At 42.3% G+C, this 11,857-nt stretch overlaps 1 protein-coding gene across 1 annotated transcript; it reads left to right on the top strand.

The window, feature by feature from the left end:
- The first annotated feature begins 115 nt into the window (after nucleotides 1-115).
- Nucleotides 116-5,764, top strand: LOC111875248 (rotatin-like). Its single transcript, XM_023871320.2, has 4 exons — nucleotides 116-239; nucleotides 1,027-1,214; nucleotides 3,091-3,374; nucleotides 5,446-5,764. The coding sequence occupies exons 1-4, from the start codon at nucleotides 185-187 to the stop codon at nucleotides 5,762-5,764; spliced, it is 846 nt and encodes a 281-aa protein (XP_023727088.1). The 5' UTR covers nucleotides 116-184.
- The last annotated feature ends 6,093 nt before the right edge of the window (nucleotides 5,765-11,857 follow it).

The raw sequence follows: 11,857 nt of genomic DNA, 5'->3' as shown, positions 1-11,857 counted from the left end.
ACAAGTTAAGAAATGATTTATTCTGGGAATTCTGTTGCTGTTAGCTTTTGTAGGAGGGATATTTGAAGAATGTCTGTGTCAACATCATATTAATTGTGCTTCAAGAATGGCGGTATTTAGAATTGAGATAGTCATATAAGGTCATATATTTGCAGATATTATTTAATTAGACATACTTGAAGAAATGGATAGAACTGTGACAGGCCCTGTTTTATCGGCGATTCAGATTCAGAAATTAGGTGAGTTTATTTAATTTTAAGTTTTGTGATTCTTGTGGTGCAAGCTCAGCGTTAGAAAATGTTCTACCCTGTCTCATCGTGCCAGAGATCAAGAGAGGCAGTTTCGTCGAGTACTTGCATGCTATATTTGAAGTATAAATAGAATAGGTCATGTTTACTTTGGATAACATATAAACTTATGTTTGATTTCAGAAGTGACAGATTGTAATTTGTGTATATTCAAATTGTAACGTCATTCATTTGCCGGTTAAGAGGGTGGAGTTTGTGTATTTACTTAAAGTTGAGTAGGGCATGAGGAGGATTCAAAGTACATGGAGGACTATTTGCACATTCACCAGCATTTACTTTCATTGTTAGCCTTTCCACAGCTTGCTTGTAGATTTCCTCAGTGAATGCCCTCCCCACATGTATATTATAAACATTGGACTGTTTGAACAGGTGTCTATTTCCGAATATCATTTAATTGTTACCAAGATCCTGCATGTGCCAGAAACTAGTTAATTAGAAGTCCACCTTCTATTGTTGTGTAATTAGAGATTTACAACTAAAGTCTGTAAAACATTGAATGGGTCACAGCAATGTATGATGATTTTTTATTGTTTTGTGCATGCAGTTTGTCATTCAACACACTTTTTTGTTGAAGTGATTGTTGCATTCTGGTTAGATTCTTTGGCTTGACCAAGCCAGCTTATATTTTAGAGCAACAAATGTAGGCGTGAGTGGACTAATATTTTATAATAAACTTGGCTGTAGATTTAGTCATTAAAAGTTATATATCTTGTTACAGGACATAGGCTCGAGGAGATCAGGCTACGTGCTCTAAACAATGTTATGTCAAAGCTTGAATATGGATTTATTTCTGAGAAAGAACTTATAGATCGTAAGGATTTTGTTGTGAAACTACTTGATTGGTTTAGTTTTGAAACATTCCCTGAAGCAGAAAAAGTATTAAACCTCATCCTGCGACTAGTAAAGGTAAGAATGATGTTAAGATTTTAAGCCGTGGTGGTGGACAGATACACTGGTCAAGGTCAGTGTAGCTGAGATGGAGAGAAACTCTGAAATGGCTGCTGCATCTCAGTCACAGTTGAAAGAATAGCTATATGGAAGAATGATATTTCTGTGTTTGATGATACTGAAAGAGTCATATTGATTAGCAGCAGCCTGTCTGATCTAGGCCGAAGGTTTTGCATCAGTGTTATGTGGGTCATGCAACCTGTTATGAGTGCCATCTGACTGTTTCCTGTGCAGGCTACCCTGAAGGACAGGTGACGTTGCTTTTGTTTCTTGGTGAATTTAACAACACTTTCTGAACTGCATCAGTTATGAGGCAATGTCTGATTGATATACAAATGTTATAACCATTTAAAGCACAGCAGTAACAGTATGTACCACTTTTTGTAGCATTACAAAGTCTGTGTTTTATATACACAGTGTATTTATGTATTTCATGTGATTCTTACAGTAAACAGGTATTATTTACCTAAACAGCAATAACTACTTAATCTTTGTTATGGAGAGGCAGTATGTTTTCTGTGAGGTAGGAACTGAATATTAAAATGTTAGCTAGATGAGCTTCAGGCTTCAGAGGGTTTACAGTGGCCGCGAGTAGGGCCTCTTATTAGTCCAAATGTTGGGCATTTGATGCTGACTTATAAAATGGCTGTTTGGTTATGGCTCTGAAAATTTGAATTTATGGATTTCATTTGATAGTATCAATGTCTTTCAATTGTTGATGCTCCAGTGTGGTACTGGAGGTTTTCATGACAATCAAGATTCATATTATCATATGTATGAGTGACTATAGATGGGGTTTGGATTGGTGGGTGAATTTATTGAACACTTATACACACAACTCATAACTACAAATAACCATAATAGGCTCACTGTTTTACGCACTCTGAAGATTACTGTAACTGCAGCACACATAAAGTCTTCACCAGTTGTTTCCTGGTAAAGGATCCTAACAATGTTCTCTTCTTACATCCTTACTGGCTGGCGAATATCCCTCAAGTGACTTGTTGCTCTGACTGTTTAACTCCCAGGCTGGCAGCCATCTCACATGAACCTTCTACTCTTCTCTTCCTTCACTGACTGACTGACGAAACTTCAGCTCCCATCTTGTCCAGCTTATAACATCTCAGCACGGACTGCACAGAAAACGTTCCTCAGTGTTATAGTTCAGTTGTTTTCATGGGAACATGTTTGTTTGTGAAGCCATTGCTCAGCAACTGCTCTTCTATATTTGCTTATCTCATGGTTGTTGCCCCAGCAACAGGTTTACATACTACGATATTCTGATGTTCTGAGTATCACACTGTAGTGTGCCAGAGCTAGAGTGGTCAGTTGCTGACTTCCCACCATGGCGGCCCAGGTTCGATCCCGGGTCTGGTCAAGTGGGATTTCTGGTGGACATAGTGGCGCTGGGGCGGGTTTTCTCCGAGTACTTCATTCCACCAAATTCTCCATCATAATCACCTGGGGCAGGCTACAAGAGGCCAATCAGTGGCTGCCGTGCTGAGTGGACCCAGTTGGACTCAACCCCCACTAAGCAAATTAAAAAAAAGACTCTGTAATCCTTAGGGTAGAAAATGGCAGCTCTGAAACCCTGATACCTGTGTACCAGACACTTAGTGTCACAACCTAGAGGACTGAAGTATGAGGGTCCAGTAGCTTACATGATCCAGAACTGTGTTGAAATTAAATAAATAACCTGTCTCAGTAAGCAAACCAGTTCCTGAACCTGCACACTTCAAGCCTGAAGATGGAGGGAGCGTGTGCCTCCAGAAGATTGTATCTGTCTGCATGGTGTGGTAATCAAAATTAATCCAACATTCCATTTTCTTTCCAGGCTGATGTGGATGGAACATTAAATATGCACATAAAAGCTCTGGGAGGTTACAGAGCTCTTGATGCAGTTCGTACCAGGGTTGAACCCAAGCTTCTGTGTTTGATTGATGAAATTGTGAATGCAGTAGACAGAAGTGAACTTGATTCATATCTGACTGAAACACAAGATAACAACTCTCTGTCCTGTGACAGGCAAGAACCAAACCAAGGAAGTGTGGGATCAACCGCTACACCTATAGAAGTTCAAGTTGAGGAAGAACAACAAGTCGAAGGTCTGGAGTCAAGGTGTGTAAATCGGAACATTTGATAACAGCAGTGTAACAGTTAGTGTTGGTGTTAAATGCAATGGAAGTTGAACTTTAGAAGTGAGATTAAAATCATTATACTTCACTTCAAATTTGTTTCTGAATGTTGCACTTGTCCTGACTTTAGCCCCTTAAAAGTGTCGTTTGATTTTCTTACATTAATCCTGCGATGTGTGACACATAAATTACTCCATCTGACAGTTGCTTTTCTTCTTTTTTAATCATGAATTATCCAGGAGCACAGTCAGTATAGTGACTGTGCTATGGCTGGATGACTGAGGGGATGGAATTGAAGTCCCATTAGGATCAAAAATTTTCTCTGCTCCACATCATCCAGACCAGCTCTGGGATCCACCCAGCCTCCTATACAATGGTTCTAGGGGCTCTTTCCTTGGGTGTCAAGCAGCTGGCATGTGAAGCTGGCCACTCACCTCCAGCTAGTGCTGAGGTCAAGGAGATGTTGATCTATACAACCACATCCCCATACACCTTCATGGCATAGTGCTTAATTAGTTAAGCATAGAGACAGCTTTACCTTACCTTTTTTATATGAATTGTCCACAAGACACTACCAGGGCCTTTTGATGAGCAAAATTAAGTGCATTCTGCAGGGGGACTGTTATGAAAGCAAGTGCTGGTGAAAGTGCAAATAGACCTCCATGTTATGTGAATGCCCCCTATACACACGCAGATCCATGCACTCACACATATATATCCTACTCAGCTTTTAAGTAAATACAAATATTACCTTCTTAACTATCCTAGAGTGAGTGACATTAACCTTTAAATGCCAGGCTTTTGAAATGGTGGTAAGTTTGAGCTGGCCAGAGTTTATTTAAATGCCCGCTGCTGGTGCGTATTTAAATGCACGTTGCTACTCTGCGTTTAAATGTCCGTTCATGTTAGGGCGCTTAAACAGTTTTAAGCATTGTGTTTAAAAATGCTGTCTAGCACAATTTTTATGATAAATGGAATTAACTTTGTATCAGCAAAGAACATAGTGTCACATATTACAATGAAAGATTTGAAAAATTTTGTACAAATTTTTATTCTCTTATCAATTTTTTCTTTTAATTTTGATGCGTACTGAAAAATGGTGTCCCAGTTCTTCACAGAGTTATTCTGCATTATAAATTTGTTCCTGTTTGTAACACTTGTCAAATTTTAGCAGTCCATGGTGCCATAAAACAAATGGAAGCAATAAAATCGTTTGGTTCTCTGCTGGAAAACCTTACATCTTTGTTACACTCTTCAGATTTTCGAATCTTTTGACTAAATGACAGAAGAATGAAAGCATGGTTATTCAAGAAATAGCTAGAGGGGTCCCTTCTTCAGTGCTCAGACCTTCCATTATAGCTGCAAAAGATTATTGCCCTTTCTATGGGCATGAACAGACAGCTGCATCATGGCTGAGATACAGAGTGCGATCTGTTTTCTGTGTGTTCATAGTGAAATCAAATACTATAGTTTCATTTCAGCCTAGATATACAGCAAGCAGATAACAACAAAAAAGGTATGTACTTCGAATTTTACTATATATTTTTAACTCATTAATCTGCAGAATCTGCAATAAAAGTACTGGCTTGTGGATGAGTTTGGGCATAACTCATATGTATATATTTTTTGCTGTTGTTCACTTAGGTATCATTTTAATTCCTCTATTAGGGTTTTACACAAGTTGGTCTGGTAATTACTACATTTAAAAATAAATATTTAGGATTGTGCATGCACTTCTACCAGTGGTGTGTGTGCGCGCTTCCACTAGCGGAGTTGAAATGCCCGACTGGCCAAAATGGGGTACTTTGGCCATGACGACCTTACTCATCACTGGCCTGAACGGGGCACTTCTGACGTTAAAGGTTAAACTTAGTACATACTCGTATTAGGTTTTATTATTCAAAAACATGTATGACTGCTGACTAACAAAGGGACATACATTCTTTTTAATTACATTGAGGAATTTAAAAGAAACGAAATTCATCTCTCTCTTGGGCTGTTTTATGATTTGTGTTAATTTTTTGGCATGTTTGTGTTGCATGTCTGTAATGAAGTCCAACTGAAGTGCTAAATCAGCCCCTTCATGGCTACTTCAGCAGTGAAGATACAGTGCCTGCAGCAAGACATGCAGTGTATTCACAGGGACCAGATTGCTTCCAGTGCCTGGTTTTCCCTTGGCAGCCGCTTGTGGCGACAGATCGTCACGTGCTACTGGCTGTTGAGGAGTCACTTGCCAGCACTACAGACCTGCCTCTCATTCTTCACACTTGTCAGTTCTTCACAGATGTGATGTTGCGAGATTTTCCTGCTGAAGTTTTCTTGCACAGACCGGCAGTCCTCAAGGTAGCAATTAATGTGAATCCCTGGAGTTAGCAATAGCTTCGTTCCCAAAAGTGGTAATGTGACCTGAAGTTTTTGCTCATGTTTGTCATGCATATAATTTATTTAACAATTCATTTTAACCATCCTATTTTCACTTTTGATTTAGACATATTATTGTTTTTAATATTCACTAAAACATTTAAATTGTTTATGTCATGGCATAAAATTAAAAAGTAAAGCTATCCCTGTACCAGATCATGAAGGCCCATAAGGTTGTCAGACGTTGAGGGTCCCACATTATCTAGACCAGTGTTTCTCAACCGCCAGGCTGTGGCCCCGTACTGGGCCCTCATCTTACAGAAAAATAAATTTACTGGGCTGCAGTCTGACAAAGGTTGAGAACCACTGATCTAGACAGTCGGTTAAAAGATGGCTGTAAGATTGTTAGCCTTACGCGCCGGCCGCGCTTTACTCCTCAGGAAAATTATTTAATTAATTCCTGGTACTCATTTCTGTTAGAGACTGAGTGAACCCCAGGGCCATGGGGTGGCTGGAAAGATTAGGTCAATTGAAAAAAATTCAATGACCTCATTGTGACTCGAACCCGTGACCTTCCGGCTGGTAGCATAGCCCCTCAACCAACTACGCTACCGCGTTCCATTTTGTCATGGCACACGTGTATTTATTTATTTGCCAGTATTTAAGTGAAGGGAAGTAAGAGGAAGTTGATAACCTGCTACCTGTGATACTAATATGATGGCTGAACAAATTTCTGAGGCTGGAATATCTCTATTTCCATTTTATGTAGAATCTGGAATTCTGCATTGTGGAAGTATTTAAGAAATATGCAGCTTCTACTAAGACTGTCAATGAGTAGAATACCTCTGTACAGTGAAACTGTAAATAGCGCATGGTATGAATGAATGAATGAATGATTGTATAACGGGTGGGCCTTCTCGGCCCTTGCACCGTGACCTACAGTGATCTATTGTGCTTCCCCTTTTGATTATCCCCTCAGCAATCCTGCGCTTAAAATGAAGCTCAGGATTTTGTACGTGGAGGCATTGAAATAGTCACTTGGTTCCATAAAGTATTGACCCAAGTGATGTAATCTTAAATAAGCTAAGGCCTCACATTCTCACAGGATATGTGTGGCTGTTTCATTTTCTTTCAATTTTGAGTTGATCTGGTGTTTGTCAAGCGCTTTAAGCGCAGCTTGGCTGTCAGATAGAACGTGGATGTTCCTATTTCTGTAGTTCCTATTTAATTCTCCATAATACATGCCTTAATGGCATATACTTCTGCCTGGAATACTGTCGTGTACTGCCCAAGGCTGAAACTAAGTTTCCGCCTCGTGCCATAGCAGTACACACCAGCTCCAGTGCCCTTATTTATCTTGGAACCATCTGTGTACCAGATCAGTCCCCCTTTTCTATTGGGCCCAAACCCGTCTTCCCATTCACTCCTGTCAGGAAATCTGACTGAATGGTTTTTCATATACATGTCTCAGCATCATTTTGTCAGACCCCATTTTTAATATGGGTTCTTTTGTCCTGAGTTACATATGCATGTCCGAAACTATCAGATTTAGGTTTCCATTGGTCACTGCACTGCACGGTATAATTACCGTCTTATTAGGATTGATGGAAAGACCTGTTCTTTCACACCATCGTTCACCGGGTACAGAGCTGTTTGAAGACTCTCTGATACTGTCAAAAGGAATTTTCCTTTTATGAGGATTGCTATATCATCAGCATATCCCACTGTCTAATACCCATCATCATTAAGTCCCCACAGGAGATCGTCGATGACCAGACTCCACAGCAGAGGCAAGAGTACGCCCCTCTGCGGACATTCCCTAGCCATGGACACCCCCAGGGTTTCTCCCGATAATGTAGCAGTTATGGTTCTGCTTTCCAGCATAGCATTGATCCACCTGCATATTGCAGGCTCTATGCCATGCCTTCCAGCAGCCTGTTTGATTATATCAAATGAGGTTCTATTGAAAGCTCCCTCTATATCAAGGAATGCTCCTGAGGCAATATCCTTATGTTCAATTGCACTTTCTATGCATGTTACCACATTGTGTGGTGCGGTTTCGGTAGATTTACGTGTTTGGTAGGCATGCTGGTTTCGGTGTAGAGGATATGTCCTCAACGTCCCATCCCTGATATACCTATCCACTATTTCTTCCATTGTTTTCAAAAGGAAAGACAACAGGCTGATAGGACGATAGGCCTTAGCCTTGGTGTAATCAGGTTTCACGGGCTTTGGGATAAACATCACCTTAACTTGCCTCCATGCCATGGGGATAAAACCATATGCCATGCTGCCTATATATATGCATCATAGGTGTGGACCTAAGAGTTCTGCCCCTTGCTGCAAAAGTGCCGATTCAATTCAATCTGTTCCTGCTGACTTAAATGGTCTAAAGGTATTCAGTGCCCATCTGATTTTTGATTGGTTAATTATGACTTTGACCAGGTTCTAGTCTGCCCTCTTCGTCTTGCTTTGGCAAGTGCCCAGGTTTTGCTGACCCTGTCCATCGTCCAAATTATCAATTTTGAATCAGGAAAGTGAACCCTGGATAGTTTGTTCAATGTCTCCCTTCCTGTTTGAGTACACTGGCTGTTAGGCAGCTTAATCGTGCTGGTCTTATTGGTCACCTGTTTTGCCATGATTCTCATGCGTCTGGCACAGCCTGGTACATCATTGATCTCCTGGCAGTGCCTCCTCCATGAGGATCGCTTGGCTTTCCTTATTTCTTTGTTGTAACAGGTAAGGGCTTCCTTGTAGATGTCCCACTGCCCTGTTCTTTTAGCTGTATTAAACAACCTTCTCATTTTGGTTCTAAGCCCACTCAGCTGTTTACTCCACCAAGGTGCTCTCCTTGGTCCACGAGTGGTCTTAGCCAGACAATTCAGATTAAAGGATGAGATAATAGCCCATTGCAACTGGTCAACGGACCGATCCACATCCTTTATTATGTATGTATTTCGCAAGATGGTCTCCAGATTTACCTTTAGATCATCTTTGTAAGACTCCCAATTGGTTCTCTTAGGATTCCTATAATTAGCTTGATCTACTCTAATGTTCCTTATTTGAAAGAATATATATCTGTGATTCTATAGGGACGGCTCATCAGATACATGCCAATTGCTTATCAGGTTTCCTATTTTATTGGTCCCTAGTGTCAAGTCAATAACCTCCTGCCCATTGCAAATGACAAAGGTAGGCTCGTTACCTTGGTGTAGAATATTAAGGTTTGAACTCACCAAATATTCCATGAGGCATTCTTCTCTTGGGTTGATGTCAGTGCTTCCCCACAATGTGTGCATTGGTGTCACACCCATTGATGAGCTGCATTTTCCTAAGATGGCAATATTCAATGATGTCCCTCACTTTGGAAAGTGGTGGTTCATCCAAGTCATATGGAAGGTAGGCTGAAGTGATGATGAGCTCCTCACAGCCTCCACCCAATGTGTATGTCATCCTCACCATTGTTGTGTCTCTAGAACAAAACTCCAACAAGGGTAAACATTAATATGATGATTAACATATATGCATGATCTCACATTATCTCCAGGTATGACAGAATAAACTGTTCCCTCTGAATTCTTTAAGCCTCTTATTTGGCCCCTGTATATCCAAGGTTCCTGAATAAGTGCTACTTCTACTTTTCCCTCTGCAAGTTGTCGACATAAAATTGCTGTAGCAGCCTTGCAGTGGTGTAGGTTAATTTGAATGAATTGTATGTTGTGTGTATATGTCATGTACGTATGTATGTGTGTTTTGTGTTCATTCTGTAATGCTGGGAAAGGTGTCTTCCTCCATGCCTTCTTCCACAGCCCCATTTTCATTTATCAGACCTGGTTTCCTCCAAGGGAGGTCCCTGATCTGGTAAGATCGGGTTGACGAGAGGAGGGATTGTCTCCTTCTCATCACATCCTCTCTTCCGGTCAACTGAGGGACTGGGTACATCATCCCCCTCCCCCTCAGAGGCTGATCCCGAGGGTATTGAACTGGGCACAGCCATTTCTTTTTGCCACTGCTCCTCAGGATGTTGCAGGACCCTAACAGTTCCCTGTGAGAGTCCTGTGTATACTCTATATCCAGTTTCCTTGATAACAGATAAGGAATCCCGATCTATAAGGAGTATCAGTCTCTGCCCTTTCGGTTCAGATTTCCTGTCCAGTATTCTCCAACTCTCAGTATAGAGTCCTGGATTAAGATTCCCGATCCATTTCAGCAGCTCATCAGGATTTTGGACAACTTTGTCCTTTGTCCTGATAGCTATCTTCACAGGTTTGGGTAGGTTTTTGGTGTCAGTAATCTTCAACCTAGCCCCTGATTTTAATCTGTGATTATCTATGGTTCTCATGAGCCACTGTCCAGACTGTTGGTCGGCACATGTATATAGTAATGCACCTCCCTCCAGTCTGTATGGTTTCAGATGTGGTAGTTCTCCCAAAGGAGTCCTACATAATGCCTGTCCCAGTTCCTCCAGAATGGAGTCCTGGTCTCCCTCTGTTAGCTTGTCTTCAGGATACGTTTCCTTGAAGATAGCTACCTTTATATTGGCCAGAGCCTCCTTGTAAGTCCCTGATCCCTTAGAGTCCCTGGGCCTTTTCAGAGCTCTGGCCAATTCTGTAGGGGTACTGCCCTCCGACCTTGGCCTCTTAAAGGTCCCGGTCGGGGTTTCTCCCTGCTTGGGTGAGTCTACATTTCCTGGTTGCTGACTTCCCCCAGTTCCTGCTTTGCTTGCCCCATCTCTTGCCTTTTTTAGTTTCCGCATAGTGCATCCAGACAAGGCCTTTTTCACTAGATGGGGTCCACCTACTCCAGAGACTAGATGTCCCAGTCCTTCTCCTGCTGCAGATGTGCTAGAAGTGCTAGCTTCCTGCAGTGGTATGTCAGTACTACTCACTCCTAAGAGAGGAGTTATTGGTTTTACCTCAGGTAGGTTTCGAAGCACTGGTTCATCCCTGCCTCTGGCTGAAAGTTCAACAGCAGGTTTGCTCGTTGGAACTGGGTCCCTTAGTGGTTCACCAGAGCTTCCAGCCCCCTGCTGAAGCATTTCTCGTAGGGATCCCCTTGCAGGGCGGTCCCTCTTCAGTTTAAGGTCCTTATGATTGGTTTTTAGTTTGGTTCCTTTCATTTTTGTTCCATGAGTCATGGGGATTTAAAAGGTCGCCACCCGCAGCGCCCCATACGGTTGGAAGGCATAAATACAACGGGGTGCTGCGTGGTGCCCTGAGGGGATCGTTCACGACACCGGCTAATTACCACCCCAGTGCCATGCAGCCCTCAGCACGATGCCTCACTCCTTGGCTTAGGTGGTCTGGTCCTGTTGAATGAAACCCTCACAAGCCTCCAGGACCAAGAGTGCGTGTTTGGGGGGAGAGGGGTATCCCAGATGATTAAAGGCAGTGTGATGCCAGTTAGTCATGAGGTAGCGACCATGGCAACCTACACGAGAAAGTCGCCCCTGGGGGTTGCTTATAAGCTCCCCCATTTCCACCACTCCACATGGGTTGGTCAAACCGTTTTAGAGTGTTCAGCCATAAGGCTTTTGGCTCCTTATTGGTACTCTGGGAGAGACAACTCAAATAGCCGAAGCTACCCCAATGGGAGTGCTCTCCCGCATTTGTCCCGGGTACACCGTAGTGATACCCAAGAGTCATTATGCCACCGCATGGGAGGCTCCAGTTATAATGTCATTGCCTTTTATGGGAACTTAGCCGCCAGTCCTGGTAGGTCATACTGATCCAGACCCCGAGACTGTCATTGCCCAGCAGGACCACAAGGAGGTGTCCCAACGCATCCCTGGTCCATGATGCGTCCCCACCAAAGACACAGCTGTAGTTTGGCCAACCTCATTGAGGATGGCGTTATTACCACCTGTAACGTGAGACCTAAGAAAGTCACAGTTACCCCGGGATCGAACCCGGGCTGCTGTGGCGCATGGGAACTATGCCTCAGATGCAGATGCTGGTTGCGGGTGGTACTAATTCTTCTGGTAGGTGGATCTGATATCTATAGTCTCTCTATTGTCAGCTGTTGTCATCTTCATGAAAGATGCTTATTTATAACAGCTTCAAAACTGTATTCTGCATTTTTTCAGTATTTGATGTTAAGGTGGAG

The sequence above is a fragment of the Cryptotermes secundus genome, unplaced genomic scaffold (assembly GCF_002891405.2).
Source record: "Cryptotermes secundus unplaced genomic scaffold, Csec_1.0 scaffold526, whole genome shotgun sequence".
Taxonomy (NCBI): Eukaryota; Metazoa; Arthropoda; class Insecta; order Blattodea; family Kalotermitidae; genus Cryptotermes; species Cryptotermes secundus.
This window is presented reverse-complemented; position numbering and strand designations above follow the sequence as displayed.